This window comes from Brienomyrus brachyistius, chromosome 10 (genome assembly GCF_023856365.1).
Source record: "Brienomyrus brachyistius isolate T26 chromosome 10, BBRACH_0.4, whole genome shotgun sequence".
Classification (NCBI taxonomy): domain Eukaryota; kingdom Metazoa; phylum Chordata; class Actinopteri; order Osteoglossiformes; family Mormyridae; genus Brienomyrus; species Brienomyrus brachyistius.
Window position 1 is genome coordinate 26,907,833 of NC_064542.1, and position 21,982 is coordinate 26,929,814.

Consider the following 21,982-nt stretch of genomic DNA (forward strand, 5'->3'; position numbering starts at 1 on the left):
CTTCCCGAAGTATTTTATAACAATATATATATAATATTTTTTAAGGCGAATAGTATCCCAGCGCCTGTCCTTCATCTACCAACAGCCGTCACAGTCTACAGCCATGAGCAAACCCTACCTCATGTAGATACAGCCCTGCTCCTGTATTATTTAGGGCATAGAGGGTACTTTCAAGCATTAAAATTTTGATTCGAAAGGTCTGATTCTATCAGAATAATGTAAAAGAAACTGGATTTATTGTGCGTTTTTATTCATCCATAGAAACACAGAGCCACGTGCACGCGCATACCAAATGAAAATGTTTTCCCACCTGTGTTGTGGTTGCATATTCTGTTGTAGGGTTACACCTTCAGCTTACCGGCAGGGGTGGGGGGGCCCAATACAAAATGTAAAATACATCAGGAAAAGAGAAAAGGACTTTTGGAATGACCATGACATCTGACCTGTATCACATCACAGTGAGGAGGGGAATAAACCCACATTGATTGCGGCTGGATGGGCAGGGACTGATGGCGGCGTGAGACCCATCATACCACAGCTTGCTAGACCGCAGCAGACCCTCCCACCTAATGGTTGGGACGGCTTATCCGTGTCAAAGCTGCGTTTCTGATTGCCTGGTAAAGGTAAGTGAGCACCACCACAGGTTTTGCAGCTTACACTCTCGGGTCATCCTGAACCAGAATGGACTGTCCGCAACACGAAACGTCCAGAATTACGCACATTTATATATTGGCCCACTATGAGCTTAAATATGCAAAGAGGTCATTAAGTCTTTTTTTTCCACTCCACTTCCTTGCGAATGTTGATGGTAGCCGTCACATGGAGTAGCGTTCCTTACCGACCAAGACGTACGACTGTCGGGACTTAATATTGTGTCCAGCCTGCAGAACATTCCGCTTCGCTGCGTGTCCCCTGTGTGCATGACAACAGCAGACAAAGGCTTCCTTCCTCTTATACACATACACAGACTGGTAGACAACTTATGATATAAGGTAACAGACTCACGGATTTACACAACAGTCATTGTTTTATTCCTTTGATTATTTTTTTCTTCCCTTTGTTCATTCATTACTGCTGAAATTATCCTTGACAGATTAAAACCTTTACTGGCCTGAAAGTGACATGGATTAACAGATTTATGATGCTACAATACTGTTAACTACTGTAGGTGCCTATGGATTGAAGCAGAGGATACCAGTATTATGAACATGACTAAGATGTGGATTTGGGGAATATCTAAGCTCAGTGTTTCATCTTGCACTTCAGGGCCTATAGCCACCACCTGGGCGTGCAGGTTGGCGCACGCTAAGGATTGTCTACAAAGCTGTTGAGAAGTACAGGGATGGAGCGTCAGGTAACGTCCGCTGATCTTCAGCAGTTTCTGTGGATGCTCTGCTAACATGGGCCTATGATGGGCCATTGGACAGACCCATCACTCCAAGAACCATACAACCAGAGCTTTATATCTCTGGTTGCCCATGGTCTGCCCAGACGCAACATCCACCCAACAGAAGTAGAGAATCGAGAAACCGGACACAAACGCTGAGAGCAAGATATACTGGAGCTTCTGTTGGCCACTGTGAGTGTTTGCCCTCAAGCTCCAAGCCGGCGTCTCCCAGTATCCATCTGAGAAACTCGGAGAAGGGCAGCATGCGGGAAAGAGGCCCCAGTAAGGGCCATTAACGCAGCCTTTTACCGAATGTAATGACACTTTCTGCGTGTTTGTTTCCTCTGTGCACCATGATATTGGCACATACCCCAGATGAGTATTTTTAATCAAAGGCTGTGATTTCATTGAGAATTCTGGGTCACAACTCAACTTTAACTAGCAAAATGGCTGCTTGCGAAATGAGTGAGCTGACAGACGGGGCAGGAGAGAAAATGAACGGACTGAAAAGAACGGGACCGGGGCCAAATATAATGCCAAGATCACCCTCACACATGCACACACCCGGGGCTGAAATTCACGTCCTTCACATGAGCGAAAATACAGCGTTAAAAAAAAGCAGCAAAAAAAAAAAAATAGGGTCTCACATACCAAAAGGTACCAGATCACCTTATTGATTATTTTTTTTTGAATAAAAATTCAGTTTCACAAAAGAATAAATAAAACGGCAATCCCATGACCTCTCAGCAGTGACATACCTACAGATTCCCAGACGGCTTAAGACTTGACTGAAAACATCGCACACAATAGGCGATGCGACTCTATGAATTTAAATAAATAAAAGACTATGTGCACACTTCTCCAGCAGAGAATAAAACATTGTTTTTTTTTGGAAATATTAAGAAACGCTAGCTTTCAAAATACCGCTGCTGGCTCCCTTACCTCCAAACAGCCTCCTTCCTAGGAACAGGACCATAACCGTTATCTGATCTCATTAACTTATTTTATTATTATTAAAAAACATCTACAGAAGCTAAATGAGAGTGGACGGTCTGGTTTCTGACTGCCATGATCACAAGGCTTGCTTGCAGATTTCTGAACAACTGACGTTTCCAGCAAGAGTGAGACAGAGAGGGAAGAGGGGAAGCAACTGTGGAAGGAATGGTGGTTCTCTGGAGGGAAACTCCGTGCTAAGGTGGGGGGGGAGATACAGGGGAGAGAAAAATATTCTCTGTTCCTCTTGCCTCCTGAGTGACAAGGGGTGAATGTGATCCACCCAAGATAGAGAAGAGAGAGAGAAAGAGACAGAGAGATGGACCTGGAGAGGAGGAAGAGCAGGCGTGCCAAGAGCAGCTGGGTACAGTCTATCTCCTCTGCCTTCAGAATTTCTTGGGGCCCCATGCTGAGGTCTGCTTTGGGCCACGCCAGCTCCGAAGGTGGGGAAGTCTTCAGCGCTGCTCATGTCGGGAGCCTGGGGAAGGACACGGTGGCAAGGGTGACTCACAACAGGGAGACCGGAAGCTTCATCGCATTTCACATCTAAAGGCCTTTTCCTCCTTCAGCCACTTGTGTGCTGTCAAACAGCCCCACCTTATTTCCCGGGGCATTCCATGGGGCATCCCGGACCACAAAGCCCTTGGCCGACACTCTGCCGTCATCATCCCCACCTCCCCCCCGGGATGGGGGCTTCATGTATGCCGCCATAGTCTCTGTCTCTGTCACGTTCATCATCTGTGGAGACATAGACCACATCGAATACATTCACACGCTGAGCCATTTTGGATGTTCCCCAAACTCCACTCAGACAACACGGGGAGAGAGCACCCCCTGACCTCGGACACTCACATATTCCTCTTCCAGGTTGAGCAGGTGGTCAATGGCATTGTCTACATTTTCGGGAAGTCCTGTTACCGTGACCCGGTCCGGATCATCTGAGCCAGGCTGTGGAAATCTGATATCCACCTGAGAGGGAATGTGGATGAATGATTCCATGTCAGGCTATTCCATCTGGCGCGGCAGGAAAGGTCAATGTGATTTCAAACAGCAGGAACAAGACGAATAGTTTCACTTCGGCTCATGACCTACACCTGAGTCACACATTAAGAAAGATCAAGGGCCACAGACTCACTTCAGTCACTTCATGTACCCTTTATCTGCCAACCTATATGTCACCTCACTTTCTCCCAGGACATGGAGTACCAGAACAGTTTCTATAACATACATTTGACAATCACCTGAAAACAACTGCCAAGTAAAACTTTAATCAGCCTTTCCTGATTAATCATGAGAATGGTCAGAAACCCAACAATGATACCCCATTAGCAAGAAAGACTTCCATTATAAACCAGCCCCCAGTTTTCTGTCACTTGGCTGTTCCCAATCACTGCACCTTGAACTCCTCCATGAGCTTGCGGATGGCTTTGCCACGGGCACCGATGATGCGAGCGTGGACACGGTGGTCCAGCCTCACGTCCTCGCTGACCATCTCCTCCAGGGCAGACACCAGCTTCTCGATGGCTGTGCGGGCTTCCTCCACATTCCGCTCATAGCCCGAGATCGTGATCAGGTCCTGGGGGAGGAGGAAGGGAGCAGAGCAGTGGAACACAGAGAGATGGAGATTCAAGAGAGGACAACAGAGCAGAGATGCACGGAGACAGGAGAACCAATGCGGATTTCCGCCTGGTTGTGGTAAAAGGGACCAACTTCATACCTTCTCACTTCATAGCTATGTGAGGATTTCAGTGAATTTGATAACACAGTCTATATCTGCTTGGAACACTTGGACAAGGCAAGTTATGTCCGCGTACTTGACTTGAAATCTGAGATATCGGTTGGCCTCCATCAAAGGTGCGTCTTTTTTCCACTTCTGTTTGCGTTTTTTTTGGACAGGACATCAACACAACGCCGTGGCTGGAATCCAGTACGGAGAGCTAGAGGTGACATCCGTGCTATCTGAGGATGTTCTTCTGGTATCATCCAACCAGGACCTCCAGCACACATGAGCAGTTTGAGGCTGATCGTGAAGCACCAAGGGTGAGAATCAGCACCTCCAAATCAGAGTTGGTACTCTCTCAGAAAAGAGCAGATTGTTCCTTTCAGGTAGGACAGTCCACCCTTGGTGAAGGAGTTTAACTGCCTCTGGATCTTGTTCACAAGTGATGGTAATAGTGAATGTGAGATCGACAGGCGGACTGGTCCAGTGACTATTACAGTTTTGCGGCCACTGAGGATGTCTGTGACAGTAAAGCAGGAGCTTAGTCATAAGAATGAGACAAGACAGGTTAGTAATAAATCTACAACTCTGTCCCCATCTTTGGTCATGGGCTTGGGGTAATAAGCAAAGAACCAGGTCGCGAGTATAATGAAGTTATCAAGATATAGACAGAGTTAGGAGTTTGAAAATCCAGAAGTATCTCAAAATACAACTGCTGCTCCTTCACATCAAGAGCAGTCAGACTAAATGCTTGGGATATCTTATAAGGATGCCACCTGGTTTTTGGAGATATGTCCTCCTGAGCAATGACCTAGGAGAAGCTGGCCTGGCAACATCTCCCAGAACAAGCTAGAGCTGGTGGCCTTGAAAAGAGAGGTTGCCATAGGACCCTAACTGCTAAAAGCGGTGGGAAAAATGATGACGACAATGACACACACAATGTCAGACCTGCTGTTCGTCACCCTTGTCAGGGAACTGCACGTTTACGTCGTGGTCCTTGCGGATCTGGGAGATGACGGCTCCCTTGCGGCCGATGATCTTGGGGGTGGTATTTAGGGTGAACGGACAGGGTCAGCTTGAAGCTACGCAGCGCCTGGGCAGGGGAACAGAATTAAAATTCTTAAGCTTGTTATAAAGTTGAGAGAAACCGAAAATACATAATACAATTTAGTCTGATACTCCACCCCAATCCCCTGTGTCGATACTGTGAGGTCTGAAACTCCACCTGTGCCCCCCGTCTATACTGTAGGGTTGTAAACTTATTTGTCATGTGCAGTTCAGTTACACCATTTTCAGTTATGCAAAATGAAATGAATATATTTATTTACAGGGAACCCAAATTCACAAGTAGATCTTCAAAACATTCCAAACAAAACAAACAAGCTATTTGTGGTTAAGTTGGTTACGGCCTAGTGTTGGTCTGGGACACATTGCCTCTGGCTTAAGACTGTTCCTAATGGTGTTTTCATTTGCAGTCTCGATAATAAATAATTTCAAAATGAACTCTGTGCTCTCCATTGCACCAAACCGAGTATTCTGGGTACTGTTACTATACTATACTATACTATACTATACTATACTGTGGGGTCTCTGCTGCTCCTGCTCTGCCCCAAACCCCAAAGGTCCAGAAGTGCTCATTACCCTGTCCTCCTGCTCGGCCTGCAGCTCCCGGACCCTGTCCAACAGCCCCACGCGAGCACGCTCCGCATTGGCCACTTGGCCTGTGATCTTAATCACGTCCGACTGTTGCTCTGGCTGGGGCACCCAGATATTCACCTGCCGGGCACCAAACACATGTAACACACACATACCGTCCACACACAGGCTCCATTTGGCCAGATGTAATCACACAACTGCCGCCTTTAGAAAGTGTAAAACATGTCCGGAAACACCAGAACCAATAAACCAATGTTGTAGATCAGAGTGCATGGACATACTGCAAGACCAAGCATAAGCTCACACACCTCATATTCCTCCATCATCTTGCGGATCCCACTGCCCTTCTGCCCAATGATATAGCGATGGAGGTCGTAGGAAACTTCCACGTCCACGGTGACAGGGACCAAAGCCTGGTGGGGGGGGGGGGGGGGGGGGGGGCAAGGGAAGGAAATGAAAGGAAAATGGGGATTGAGGGAAGGGAGGAATAGAAAAGGCAGAGAAGACGGCGAACAGCAGTGAAGGAGCAAAGGAAAAGGAAAGAAAAATGAAATGAGCCAGAGAAAAGGAGATTTGGAGGTTGCAGAGATGATGAGAGATGGTAACATAAAGAGAACAAAGATTAAGAAAAGGAAAACTAAGGGGGCACAGGAAGAAAGGCAGTCCGGGAAAGACTGAAGGAACAGCACTGACGGATAGGAGGAGTGAGCATACCAGCAGGGCTGCCCGTGCCATCTCACACTTCTCTGATCGTCCACAGATGGTGATGATGTCACCCTTACGCGGGACAAACTCTGCCTCTGGGCTGGCGTCTCCATTCTCCTGTGCCGAGGGGTCCATCCCTGGGCACGTAACCAAGGCAACAACAGAGTAGCCAGCTTTTTAAGCTCAGCTGAAGGGCACCACATCACTGCAGTGGTGACCATGGACACCAAGGGGACAGGCTGGCGGCAGATCGACGCACCTGCCGTCTCGTCCCTCTCCGGAAACTTGATCTGCACTTCGTGCTCGCGGGTGATCTGCTGGATCCGAGAGCCCTTGGGGCCCATGATGGCTCGGTGGTACCGCTGGGGAATAGCACACTCCACTGTTACCTGTGCCTCCTGGTGGTGGGAGGGGAGAGGTGGCATGTTTACTGACACCCTGAAAGTGATTTATTTTCATAACATATCCATGCCAACATGGCTGTCCCCCCCAACTTGGGTTTTTAACCCATAATTTCCGTTACACACACACACACACACACACACACACACACACACACACACACACACACACACACACAGGGGCCTACCAGGTCTTCAATAATCTCCTGGATGCGTCTCTTGGCCGCCTCTACGCAGTCCTTGGCCCCCTTGAGCGTGACGCGGTCGCTGTGGGCCCCCGTGCGCGGGAAGCTGACTGCCACGCCCCCGTACTCCTCTGCCATCTCCCGTAGCACCTGGCCACGCCGGCACACAAAGTGCCGGTGGTGCCGGGGGTCCACCACCATGCTGTCCTCGATCACGTCGTCCTGAAACGCCCAACGGGGCCAAAGATAGCAGCATCATTGTGTGATTGGCGTTTGCTGCCATGGCAACAAATCTCTATAAACAGCAGCTTATCAGAATTTAGAGGCAAATTGCACTGACCAATAACCAGGTGATCCACATTCATGCCTTGTAACACAACACAACACACCCTTACCTCTACAGAGGAACATACATAAAGAGATCATAAACTAGGGCTGCACAAGACTGACAAAAATGTGAACTGAACTCAAACTGCAAAAGGAAATAACAAAACATGACAACGATAAACGAGGTAAAAAAAAAAATAATAATAATGGATGGACAGACAAATGAAGCGACCCAAGCTTTAACTGCGATCTGGTCGGAAGAACCGGAGATCAGGATAGTATGAAAAGAAATAAAGTAATTTGTATAATATTGGGCTATTTATAAAGCAAAAAAGGGGTCCAGCATCGATTTCTCAAACACCCATATAGTGATTTAAACAGCAAGGATGAAAATGATTATGATCATTCAGCAGCGCAAGCAGCGCTCATGCAAAAGCAGCGGACGTAAACTTTAAACTATTATCTTGAAAAAGGACAATAATTAAAATTGCAAAACTTGATATTTTTTTCCTATTACAGAGTAAAAATGCTTTAGTGAAACTCACTGCGTTATAATGCCCGTATACAGAATTTAAAGTAAGAAAAGGTCTGATGTTAATCTTGCTGATTGGCGATGTAAGAATTGCACATGCACAACGTGCGATGTTGGCATCACACATCAGCCAACCCGATAATACACAATCATTTTTCAAATTCAGTACAAAAGGCCCCGCCTCCCACTGTGATGTCATTCAATGCCAGTACTTTCTTGTAGTACCAAAAGTAAGGTACCTGGTATGGTGGGAAAGTGAAGGACAACTCAAGACCTCAACTGTCTAGTCTCCAGACCTCAAACCCACAGAACTTTGGGGTGACTGGGAGAAGCCACAGGTTCCCAATGTCTCTGAATGGCTGGTGAAAAACTGGCATGTTGGGTGATTTGCTCTCAAAACTTAACCAAACGACTTGTGTCTGTGAAGCTATTATAAAGGCAAATGGTGGGTATTTGAGGAATCCAACATTTAAAGACAACTTCCTGGATATAAAATACGAATAAAATATGCAAACTGCCAGCAAATGTACTGTTGACTGACAGTGTACAAATCCAGACCAGGAGTTTGTTGAGTATAAAGAGTCACAGTAACTTGGTCTGGATTTGTCCTCTCTGGACCTGAAGTCCACCTCTGCTAATAAAGAACAGTACGCTTTCATATTTTTTGCCACAAGCAGGTACAGTGCTAACATGCTAAATGAGACGCTCACACAGCCCGGCCCACAATGCCCCTCTCCATACCAGGCTCTTGACGAGGGCCTCCAGCTCCTTCTGGGCTAGCCGCACGGCTTCCTCGCGGCCCACGATGGTGATGAGCTCCTGCTCGGGGTCGTCTGGTGAGGGGAAGATGATGCGCGCCCCCGTGCGGTCCCTCACACGCCGGATGTTGGCCCCACCGCGGCCGATCAAAAACTTGTGGTACTCAGGCTTGGCCGACAGCTCCACTGTGAAGTTGTTGATTTGCTGTATAGAGTCACGGGACGTCAGGGGTTAAAAAGAGCTGCGGGTGTGACGGGAGCATGTGCCGCAGTCATATTTTACAGCATGCGGCACCTTTGCCGCATCCCTTGCTCCCCTGTCCCTCCCTCCCTGGACTCTCGCTCACCTTCTCTTCAGCCAGCTGCAGCAGCTGCTTCCTGGCTCGTTCCACCTCGCCGGCGGGCCCCCGGATGGTGACCCGATCGGACCCAGAGCCCTCAGAGGGGAAGTGTATGTGCACGCCCCCGCACTCCTCCATGACCGAGCGCACCAGGCAGCCCTTGGATCCGATCAGCGAGTTGTGCAGCTTGGCAGGGATGGTTACCTCTGTCTCCTGGATGTTTGCCTGTCGGCCATCACACAGAAGGGGAGCGTGGGTGACGGAAACTAGGATACAGGCTGTCTGAGCGAAGAGGTGGCACAAGCCACAACAAAACCTTAAACGTGAAATAGCAGAGAAACATTTTTAAACATTGTAGATAACAAAGAGGGCATCTTACCCATGTTCCCGTATGTGATATATTTAAAATATCTATTTCCAAAATTTGGACAAGAGTGTTTAAACAAACACAAACTAAGATTCTATGGGAATTTTGCCTCTTCTGCAGGAACTGCTGAGAAATACAGATTTTACAATCTGGTCGCCAGGGTGTCTAGTTTTATTTTCCCCATTTCAGCTTTTTTTTATGCTCAAGGCAGATGGACACAAAATTAACCGAATACAGATGAATATTACTACACTTGTTAAATCCATCAACTCATCCGTCTGGATATTACACTGACGATGTATACAGTACCAAATCAGTATATTCTCGCTTGGAATTATGGGTAACGTGGGTAACATTCTCTCCAGAGTGGGGTCCTCACGCAGCCTTGCTGCAGCGCTCCTGCATCTTACCAGCTCCCTCTGGATGGCCAGGATACGCTCACGGGCGACTTCGCAGTTGGCCCTCCGGCCCGTGATGACGATCATCTCGGAGTCGCTGTTCTCTGTGGGCAGGTCAATCTTGGTGTTGGTCTCCTCACGGATCTGCATGGCAGGACCACAAGATGCGGCTGAGGTCTCTTCAAATATACATGTGACCACGTTTGCATACTTTTCCCAGTCACACTCACCTTCTTAATGTTGCCCCCCCCTTTCCCAATGATGTTTTTATGGAACTGCTTAAATATGGGGACGGATATGGAGAAGCTGTTTTCAATCTGCAGAAAGACGAGAGAGCAATGAGAGCGGCTCTCTGTATGCTGGCCGATGGGAGAGTTGAGTTCTGCATACCGCACGGCATTCTGGGACGGCGGCGCCTGGCTTGTACCAGATCAGCTATGAGCTTCTGTAAGAACTTTGAGCACTTCTCCACTTCGTTCTTGGGCCCACGCAGCTGTACGATGTCACTCTTTTGGCATGGATCGGGGAAATTGATGATAACCTAGGAAAGGGGTGGAGATCAGTACAACACCCAGCTTCCTGTTCCAAGTAAGATTTCAGGAAAGATGAAGGGTTAGGGGCTGGCATTTGGGCCAGATACCTCAGGAAATTTGTCCCGCACTTCTTTGATCTTCTCTCCTTTCTGCCCGATGATAGTGCGGTGGAACTTCTGATCCACGATCAGGTCCTTGGTGCGCTCGTTCTCCTGCAGGAGCAGGACCATCAAAGGGAAGGAGTGGGGTGGTCAGACAGAAACAAAGAGATCCTTCATAGTAGGATCTGATCGTACGGCTTACATCCATTATTTCTGGGCCTTCTGCTAGCTGTCATTCCACCCCAATGTCTGACGCCGTGCCCCCCCTCCCCCACCATGTCCTGGGCAACATCCTCCTCTCACAGCCCAACCTTTGTATCAACTAGCCCATGCCAGTGACCCACTTGCCCTCAATCCCTGCCCTCGCCAACCTCACCAATCCACTGCGCCATATCAGTGACACCCCCCCCCTCACCATGCGCTGGGCCATGTCGATGAGTTCCTGCCGTGCCAGCTGTACGCCTTGGGGGTCCCCTTCGATGCGCACCAGCCCGCTGCGCTCGGTGTCTTGGGGGATCCTCACAGAAACCTTGTACTGCTCCTTGATCCGGTTAACTGCAGTTTGAAGGTAACACTATCTGCTGAGGCATTCTGTGTAAGTGTAGTGACACGTAACTTCAGACACTGAGGGAGCTCCGTGCACACACTGTCCTGTGTATGTGTGTGTGTGTGTGTGTGTGTGTGTGCACGCATCTCTGTGCGCGTGGCGCATGTGTGCTTGCTGGTACTCACTGTTCGCCCCGTTCTTGCCAATGAGATGCCGATGGAAGCGCTGGTCGATGTTGACCTCCGTGTAGTCCATCTTCACTAGCTGTGAGCAGCATGAGAAGCGTCTTACTCACGGCTGACAGAAGTGTGTCACTTCTATTTAATGATAATAACTGAAGCATTTGGCAGGTTACAAACCGCCTGTAGTTCCCTGTATCACGGCACTGGTTCCTCTCACCAAGTCGTTGATGATTTCCTGGATCTGGGTCTGTGCCTGTTCCACCTCCTCCGTGGGGCCCTCTAGGCTAATCCTCTCCTCCCCGTCCGTGAACTCGATGTGCACCTGTGCACAGGTCAGAGGTTGGAGTTCAGAGGTCACAACCCCCCCCACCACCGCCGCCGCTTCACCACTGCACATCCTCACCTTGGGCAGCTGCTGCGTGATGCGGCTGATATTCTGACCTTTCTTCCCGATGATAAAGCGATGCAGCCAGGCGGGGGCCATCACCTCCACCACCATCACGCTCTTTGCCTGGAATGAATACAACAGATAAACGTCGACCTCCCACCGAGTGCTGGCCACCTCCAGCCCAATTCCCAGACAGAGATGCCTCCAATCCAACAACCCATGTCATACCAATAGAAAAATCTATGGTAAGCAAAAAATTTTTTGAACAAAACTACAACAAACATTAATAAAATATATCACCTTTGTTACTTTACGTGTGACTCATAGTTAATATTCAGTTTATTGTGTTTAGTGAATATGGCAGAATTATGTAAACTAAACTTTAACCATGCCGAAGTGCCGAGGACTCACAGAAAATATGAATGATGTTTTTAAAAGCCAACAACAAAAATACACAGAAGATAACAAAAAAAAAACCAAGTGCTGATATTGCAGGACTGTCTCCACAGATCTTCAATAAAATGGAAGCAGAAATGTGCTTTTCAGAACGAAAGATTCACGGCAGCCTATTTTCCATTGGCTATGAAGGACATCGTCAAATGATGAATAAAGCTGACTTTAAACCATTTCTGGTGCAGTTCGATTTTAATTAGAAGAAAAATAGGATTCATGGGCAAGGAGAAGAGAACAGTGGCTGTGTTTTGCATGGAAATGTTGGGTTTGGGTTAGAATTGAGCGATTTGATGATATTATTGGTAATCGACGATAACAGACCAGATATTAATACCTGACAGTGACAAATTACATAGCCAATTTACACCTTTGTCAGGGCTACACAAAAAGCAAGATAAAAGCAGGGGTGACAGATGTTGGACGACTCAACATTATCATTCATCATGATAAATTAAAATATCGAGTATATTTTTAGACATTGTCCAGCCAGAGTATGGGCTCAAATACATAAACGTGCCTCTGGTGCTTCTCACCTTTGCGTACACCTGCGTCAGGGCAGGCCCCAGCTTGTCAGGCTCCCCGCGCAGGATGATGGTCTCCGAGTCGGAATCCAGTGGCGGCATCTCCACAGACACGCCTGTGCTCTCCATGATCTCTTGCAGCGTGTTCCCCTTGGGACCTACGATGTACTTGTGCTGAGACTTCTTCACTTCCACAGAGATTGTCGTCGTCTTGCGCTTCTGCGGAAAAAAATGAGGGGGGGGGGGGGGGGGGGAGAAATGTATAAGAGTACGAATCTGTCTCTTTGCATTAATATGCATATCCAGGTCTGATGCCGCTTGCACCAGCTCTACTTCAGCGTTAAGAACAATGAAGATAGCATGTTGGAGTCAATGAGGATCAGTCAGTTCCAGGAACAGCGGCGGGAGGCTACAGCTGAGAAGCTCAGTGTGCTGTGGGTTCGTCAGTCTGTACCCAGACACCCCAATCCATTGCATTCTATGCTATGCTGCAACCTCCATGTCAGATGATGGATGTTTATTATATTGCTATATTATTATATCTGAATGCACATCCTACTGCCTGATGCAACTCCTAATCTCTCTGTTCTGCTTCTGAATGTTACGGCGCCTCGACTAGGAGTCAGTACTACTTTACACTACAATAAGGACAAAGTACTAGGACTCCTGCCCTCATTCTCTCATCCCTCACTTCTAATCTCATTCAGTAACTGACCAGTTCCTTCGCTCATCCATTTTCCACACACGTGCGGCTCTTCCTTCACCTTCTCCTCGTAGACGCCGCGGATGCGTGCGAGGGCCAGGGCCACCGCCTCCTTCTCGCCCGTTATGACGATCTCGTCCTTGGGCAGGCTGGGTGGCGGGATGCTGATGCGAGCCCCCGTCTCCAGGCTCAACTCTTGTACCAGCCGATTGTAAGCACCCGCGATAAATGGGTGGAAGGCCTTCTCCAGCGAGATGCGCTCCACCGCCCGTTTGTCCTGGGGTTTGGTGGGGTTGAGCAGCAGGAGGTGGGGGGGGGGGGGGGGAAGACAAGCATGAAGGATTGGTTGGAGTTGAAAATAAAGATGGAGACAAGATTAAAGCAGATTAACAAACCTATAAACGCTACGCGTATGCAGGTAACACAAAAAGTCTTGTGTGGTCAACTTGTCTATGTGATTATTTACCGTACATTATTTAAAATGGAATATGGAATAATATAGAGGCAACAGACAAAATATTCCAAACACTATTGTGTACCTCTGTGTACAGTGTTTTCAAAATTTAAGGGCAGTTTAAGTTTCCCAATTCAATCAGAGCTAAGAAAGCAGTGTCATATGTACGAAGTACAATAAAATTCTTGCTTGAATTTTTTTCTCCACAGAATACAGACAATTACCAAGACAGAGCAATGCTACAAAACAAAAAAATATTAAGCAGAGCTAGGCGACGTGCGTTATTATTGACATTACAAATTACGCATAAGCAATTCCAATACCGCAAGGACAGCAATTGTCAGCTGGGTTTCTTCAAGGTATTGTATGCCCTCATACTGAATGGATATTATTCCGCGGTATAAGGTATTTGCATAATGTTATTTTTCAATACTGTTCTGGTATGTAGAAATCTTCATAATAAAATTCATTTATGTTGTAGAATTTACATTTTACAGAAACATTTATATTCTATCACAGGAAACAAAACTTAGCAGGCTTTGCAATTTTAACGCTGCTTTTCAAGATTATCTAGTATATGTTTAAAAATTAAAATGTACCTCCGCTACGTTCGCATGAGCTCTGCATGCGCTCTGCATGAGCTCTGCATGCGCTCTGCATGCGCTCTCCAAGCCAATCATTTCAATCCTTGCAGTTTAAATCACTGACATTTTTGAGAAATTTATGTTGAACTCCTTTTTTGATTTACTTAGTAATTTTCCAATACCTGTCCTAGTATAATATACAAAAGACTTTTCTTGTTATGCTACCCCGATCTCTGGATTTTCCAACCAGCTTGGGTCACTTCATTTGTCCATGCATCCATTATTATTTTTTATTATTATTATTATTATTATTATTATTATTTTAGCTCATTCATTGTCGTCATGTTTTGTTGTTTCCTTTTGCAGCTTAATGAGATTATATTCCTTTTTGCTTTATAAATATTGCAATATTTATCTAAAAAATAATCACATGGAGATATTTGAATTTTCTCCAATGTCATGCAGCCGAAATACTGACTACTAGGAGATACCTAACAACGTATAATACAACATTCAACATGACGTAGTAAAGTCATACAGGCAAAGCAACGTACCAATATGAAGTGTAAGCTGCAGCAGGATTACAGAATTAGCAACTCACTGAAGGCAGCAATTGTAAAATCTTTCATGCCACAATCTCAAACAAACATGTAAGCCTGGAAAAAAGGAGCCAACCAAGATGGTTTCCACGCACTGCCCCCTGGTGGGCATAACTTTTGATCCTCCAGACTGACGTAATGCAAGTATGCGTGGTTACACTGCTTGCATAGCAATGGCATGTGTAAGCATACAGAACACGTACACCAAGTATAAACCAGCCCTACTACCATCTTTGTTCCTAAAGAGACTGCTATCTGTTTGCCCATCCTGATATTTGACCTTTGAACCCTGACCTATTACCTGTTCTGCAGAGATGAGCAGGATCTCGTGGCGGGCCTTCTCGATGCCCTCCTTGGTGCCCGTGATACGGATGTTGGCGCAGGGGTCATCAGGGCGCGGGATGGCGATCTTGGTGGCCGTCTTCAGCTCCAGCTCCTGCAGCTTCTCCCCGTTCTTTCCGATGACGAAGCGGTGATGCTCCTTTGGGATCGCAACCGTAGCCGAGGCCTGTGGGCCAACAGCGAAGAGCGTCATGACACACGAAACTCCGACACTGCTGTTGGGGCATGTAGGGACTCCAGTAAGTGCAGATGCAGATCCAAGACCGAACACAAAACTCCGGGTTCATCAGAGTCAGCCTGAACAGAGTCAGCATTTCTCATACGGTTTCAGAAGTGTTGGTCCTGATGACGATATGGCAGCACACTGCATAGTGACTCCAGTGAGGTGACAGGAAAGGGGGTCACAGGAAGTACAAAGGTGACACACTAAATGATCCCCCCCCCTGCAACGCACTCTGATGGTACATGAGAGACAGGCACTCCTTGAAGACACCCTGAGATGCACATTAAACATCAACAGCAGTATGTGTGGGCAACTCTTGGAGTTGCCTCCTTAAATATGCTCCCCACCACCACCACCTCCGTACTGGACCTCCAGACACACCTGAGTCTGCAACCGTGCTACAATTTCCTTGCGAGCCTTCATGACGGAGTCCAGTTTGCCAGTGACCATGATGGAGAGGCCCTGGTCCTTGGCCAGAGACAGTTCTATGTGGGCCCCCGTCTTCTGCATGATATCCAGGCACACCTTGGCCTCCTCGCCCTCACCAAACTGACTGTTGTCCTTGTAGCGCCGCTCCTCCAGGGGAACATGGAACACCTGTCGAGGGAAGAAAAACATGGATAGGGAGGGAATGGCACAAAACACTGGCAGGCGACTGAGTAGGGGTTGCCTTGGCTACTGGGCCTCACTTGCGTGATGACGGAGGCCTTGATAGGCCGGATTCGATTCCAGGCCCCTGTGAGCTCGCCAGACTTCTCTCCAGGGGTGCCCTTCTCTGGGAGAGGAGGGAAAGCCTCCAGGTAGGTGGGGATATAGGCCTCATCTTCTGGAGCGCCCCCTGCAGGCAGACAATGTGTTCAGCTCCAAGTTGTTGCCGTTCCTCAATTCTGTTTTCACTGGTGTTTAAATAGTCTGTTCCATCGAACCGTACGGGAGCCAGTGTTAGAAAAAGGACACATGCTGCTAGCCCAGCATTTCCCAAACATCGCTGTGCTTGCTAAAACAACATACACAGACTGACCTTCCCAGCTATTAAGCTCAAATTAGCACATTTCCTCCTATCATCCGGACCGTCGCCATGGACACCAACTCAGCTACCATTACCTGTAATTTCCTCGTCCCTGAGTCCACTGCGATGTTCAGCGAAGCTCTCCTGGGTCAACACGGCCACTGAGCTCATTGTTTAAACGTGTCCGCTATGAGGGAGAGGGGAGGGGTGAGGTTACAGCTCTGGGCACAAACCCCCTCCCCACAGAGAGCAGATGCAAACAGCATGAGTGAGGGGCTGGGGACTTGTAACAAACATCACCGCTCAGAGATGAGGGATGGATCCTGGGGACAAAACCAACCCTGTCGGGTGCGGTTCTCACATTACCAAAACAAACATGTTTTTAATTACTTTTCACACAAATAATGAGTAAAATAATGGTTAGACAGTCATGCCTGTCTCTCACATTGTATTCCTAAGAACTCTGGATGAAGCCAAAGTTCAACTCAGTTTTTAAGTAACAATTTCATCAATTATATAGTACCTTTTCTATTCTAAAACAAAAACTGTATAACACGAAGCTTTGTTCTATATCTATCGGAACTCACGTCCACTGTCTTAACTGGCACCTAACAACCACTGAGAACTCCTGTGTTTCCCAACGCTGCTCAAAGACACCCACCTGCAAAAGGGTCAGTTGCCAGAAAGGTCCGTCCTGAAGGAAGCTACCGAAGGGGCTTCAGTGTGTGTCCTTGTGTGTGTGTGCACACTGTGTAAGAGAAGAGTCATCACAATAACTCAAAGGGGAGACCACACATACCGAGCTTAACGGGTTCATGAAGGTCCCTGGCAGTTGGGTCACAGTGTTTGCTAACATAGCTATCATTCAGGGCATCCTGTTCTAATGGAAGCTTCCTTTTACTGGCAATTACCCTTAACTTGCAAATACTACTTGGTTTGAATAAATTAAATCGAAAGGCCAAAGCATGAACAACAATTTTGATGCAGCAAAATACCCATTAAAGCATTACTTTAATATTAAAGCTTCCACTGCATAAATAAACCTCAGTGTTTTGGGAGAAACGTTTAATTAAGATGGGAAAACCAAAGCTAAAGGATAACATACTTTGCCACAGCCTTAAACAGTTTAGCTGAAGTTTAAAAGGTCAGTTTCACACTTTAAATTTACTTTGTTGCTCACTACAGTGTGAGAATTTTTGTAAGACCATAAATTTAATGAGCTGCAGAATACCATCATTGTGGTGATTGTAAATCCAACCAATATCTTAAATATTTTAATAGTATCATGGGTGGCAACAGATGTTAAACTGATCTATTTAAACTTCATTGATTGTAACACCACACAAACATCGTATTTTCATAACATGCACAAAAAGCAGATTCTTTTTATCTAATAATATTCAATACTTTTTTAGCAAAACGTGAAAACATATACACGCAATACTTTGTCATTCAAAGTACTACATTATGCATATAAGCAAGCTTTCGTTGAAAATACAAGGCTCTTTTAGTATTACAATACAGCTCAACCTGCAGTAATTGAAAGTGAAAGACAAATCAGTCGAAGGAAACATGTTTATTAGCAATGTCCTGTTGCAGCTATGTTATCATCCAAATGTGAGTGAATCATGGCCTGGATCAGCAGGCCCACCAAAAGGTCACTGCTAATTTCAGCAGCACTTTGAGTTGTTGCAGACAGACCAATCAGCTGTGTTAATTATGAATCCTGACAACGCATGCATAGACAGAAAATGGCTCCGCCTCCACCTGTCACAGGTTTTAATGCGATATCCGTATGCCACACCTACTTCGGCTCATTAACCAGCTGATTTGCTGGAATATCACAACTGGCCTCAATTTCCATTATAGAAAGATTGCTGGTGCACACGTTATCAATGCTACTTGTCTGCCAAGGTCTATTGGCTGCATATTTACACCAGCAAGTCAAACATCTGTAGACCAAATTTGGAAAGAGAAGAAATACTAACAGTTGTGCTTCAATCTGTAAATAAAATACAAATGTAAATTGCATAAAAACAAATACAATGTAACACAGAAAGCAGGATGAGATGAAAAAAAACAAAATGACTGAGGGTTAAAGAAAAAAATGGGAGGAACCAAACCATAACAAGAATGCATGGTATGTGGCTCAGTGGGTTAAGCATCTGTGCCTGTGATTGGAAGGTTACAGGTTCAAGCCCCACCCTTAGCAGAATAGTCACCCTGGCCCTTGAGCCAGAATCTTAATCCCCTAAAATGCTCCAGGGGCACTAGATAAGTGGCTTGACCCTGCGCTTAGACCCCAAGCTTCTCAAAGGAAAGCAAGACGGATATGTGGAAAGAAGCATAATAATTTACAAATGGCAAACAACGGATCATTTCATTTCAAGCTGTTGATAGGCCTGTATTTGAACTGATTTGCACCTCAACATCTGAGGAGCCATTTGACTCCTTTGAAATTCATGGGAAGAATGCAGCTAGACACAAACCAACAATCATCTGTGGCGACAATTTAGCCCTGATTATGACCCCTTTCGTGGTTATACCTTTATCTTATACACAGACCCACTGACACATGCACACTGCAGCAGAGAGCACAAACAAGCTTTCTTGCAGTCACTTCCACCGAGGGTTAAATGTTTCGGGTCCCCAGGTGTCCCCACACTGTCAGCTGGGAAGTTACAGAAAAGGACGCAGCTATGGATAGCCTCATTCTGACACTCAGGGGACAACCAGGCTAATTGGTGCCTCTGCTGGGCGTTAAGAAATAATCCCACCCAGGAGGAATCCTCACTGCTGCAGCAGAGGATAAGCTTTGCCTGCTTTATGACCCAATATGGCCTACCTTCACGTCCAGCCTACAGAATGGACTGCAGCGTTTCTGGGGGGGCAAACAAAGGAAGCGATCTGGTGCTACCACTAGACCGACAGAGGCCATGTTTTCAGCCCTATAGCAGCTGCAAACTTATGTTGGCACATAGAGTGTAAAATGAGATTTTCTTGTGGGGGTGGGGGCGGCTACAATATGACACTATAAACTCCACAATGCTGGCAGCCCCCTCTGTCTCACACATACAAATACAGAGTAAAAACAAAATACTTTAGTAGTACAACAGCTATACTATAGTATATTACCACACAGGCACTATATCACTGTCAATTGCCCTTTATGAATTAAAATAAATGTTATACAATTGTAGCAAACATTGTTAGATCCAGCAGAATACATTCCTTTTTAAAATATACTTTTACCATATTACTTTACAGCAGATCTATACTATAACATTATTACATTTACAATAACTGCTTATTTTTCCAGTCAAAGTACATTCTCTTTAGTAAGACAAAGGTGCGTCTCAATATGAACCTCTAAGAATGATCGTTTCTGTGCACATCAGTTTCTCTTCCGTTAAATAAACAGTCCAGCTTAAACAGTAGAATAGACGCAGTTAGAGCAAATAACTTGGTCGGATTTCAGTGCTTGAACCCACAAAAGTAACTGAAAATGTGTATTCCACAACCAAAACAATTACATTTTAAAAAGGAAAGCACTACATGAAGCTTTAAAAAGACACATGCAAAATACTAAATTAGATTGCAGCATAACGAGCACGTTAAAATATCGTGAGCATAACATGAACAGCAGCTGCAGTGACAACCCTCCAGTTAGCCACCATGGACAGCGCCAGCTGTTTCTTTCACACGCTAGAGCACGCTGATGAGGTGTGTCAGACTACTCAATACCTCCATCCCTTAATGCAGCTCAGGTATTTTGTTCAATTGTACATCGAGGCATCAATATATCGAGCCCTTAATTCAGCATCCGTCAGTATGTCACGGTTCCAATGCATTCTCAACGCCCATGATCTGACACCTAAAAGACAATCGTCATCACCGGCAGGAATGCACAGCATGACTGAGAGACAATTTAAAAAGCATGTCTTAGGAAAACGGCACACAGAAAACCCAGAAACTTGCAGCAACAACATTTTAATCGCACCTACTCAGTGACGCAAGGTTACACGCTGAACTAAAGCTAACGGACAAGCAACATGACTGGCGTAAGTGTGAATGGCACTAACATGAAAGATGAGCCTTGGGGAAACTAGGTATGTTTTCGAAAAATCAGACAAAGAAAATAACAACACCACTGCTATCGAAAAAGACAAAAAAGCAGCACCCTGTTACACTACCTCGCCCCTCGGTACTCGCCACTCACGAAGCTAGCTAGCCACGGAGAATGGACGCAATCTAACTAGACTGCAAGCACATCCTCGAGAGGCATTAGTCCTAAAATAATACCTAGACATCTTAAAGCATAGAAAATAAAAACATTAGGACTCTGCTCACGATATATAAAAATTACCCCATTATCTGATATTAGTATACTGTCTCTGTCCGCCTTCAGGCCCAACCTTAAAACCCCAGCCGCCTGATTAACGTCGCTGGCTAAATGCTAACTCCGCTAAGCCGCTACATCACTTCATGCTATACCTGTCTAGCTGGGGACTGCACTAGGTACTGAGTCCGACGCTGTTCGCCGCCGGATGTGACAGCATGCTAAGTAAGTGACTCGAGTGAAGTGAAGTTAGGGAAAGGGCAGCGGCTGCCTCACCTTCAGCAAAGAAACGTCCAGCTTGGCCAAGACGCCCCGCCAGACAGCGACCGCTGAGAACACCCAAACACGCGCACGCGCTCGCGCTCAGCCTCGAGCCGCGCAGTGATTCCACGCATATTGACGTGCGATGCTGCCCGCGACGTCAGTAAGGGCACTACTCCTTCCTCCACGAGAACGCCGCAGTATTTACCCACTGATGTAATTCCCAGAAATACAACCTTTTGAGTCACAAGTCAAATTAATTAAAAAAAATATCCCAAATAATTCATGTTTAATGCATGACGGCTTCTTCTGTTCAATGCATAAATGATAAGCTGCTCAAACGTGCAACACTACTTCACACAGCCGTATTGCCCAAACCGGAGAACTATCACAAACAGTGCAACTTAGAATTTTTTGTTAGTGTTGTCAACCATTTGCCCGGAACTACTTTCCATTCAAAAAGAAATGTAGGCCTAGTACCAGTACCAGGATATAATATCCATAATGGCACGATATCACAGCACAATTAAACCGTTCTGAAACTGCAATAGCAGTATAACACTACAATATAATCAGAATAATACAAATATACGAACATTTGAGATACTGCCATGTTTAAACTCTAAAAGGGTTTAAGCCGGAATGTCCACAAGAAATCTTAGTAGACCTAATTACAAAATTAATTCCTAGGCAAAGTGCTAGAAAAATGTCTAGTTCAACTGCTTTCAATCTGAAAACAAAGCCGCAAGACTTGTGAACTGACCAGTCCGAACTTGTAGGAACAATCCTAAAATGTCACAGGATCGCCAAGTGTTGCTAGTCCAATCCAGCTACTATTTCTATCCCAACCAAAAATTCCAAACGTTTCTAACTTTCTAATTACTACTGGAAATTATTAAATTATACAAACTTGGTTGGTATAATGGCTCAGTGAACAGTGTCATTGCCCAACACCTCCAGGGCTGGGTAGTTT

The 21,982-nt window shown here is 46.1% G+C and overlaps 1 protein-coding gene across 1 annotated transcript; it reads right to left on the reverse strand.

Annotated features, from left to right (window-relative positions):
- Positions 1 to 1,008: 1,008 nt before the first annotated feature.
- On the reverse strand, positions 1,009 to 20,987 carry hdlbpb (high density lipoprotein binding protein b). The gene is given in 29 exon segments (XM_049027705.1): positions 1,009 to 2,858; positions 2,978 to 3,118; positions 3,233 to 3,349; positions 3,777 to 3,956; positions 5,049 to 5,144; positions 5,146 to 5,193; positions 5,742 to 5,876; positions 6,065 to 6,169; positions 6,471 to 6,598; positions 6,721 to 6,859; positions 7,051 to 7,269; positions 8,648 to 8,869; positions 9,012 to 9,230; positions 9,783 to 9,914; positions 10,001 to 10,087; positions 10,198 to 10,311; positions 10,411 to 10,515; positions 10,820 to 10,959; positions 11,137 to 11,215; positions 11,351 to 11,455; positions 11,537 to 11,644; positions 12,508 to 12,714; positions 13,260 to 13,475; positions 15,137 to 15,343; positions 15,782 to 15,997; positions 16,090 to 16,238; positions 16,505 to 16,596; positions 17,071 to 17,157; positions 20,776 to 20,987. Coding segments are annotated over 27 exon segments (4,089 nt in total). The 5' UTR covers positions 16,581 to 16,596; positions 17,071 to 17,157; positions 20,776 to 20,987; the 3' UTR covers positions 1,009 to 2,459.
- Positions 20,988 to 21,982: the final 995 nt, after the last annotated feature.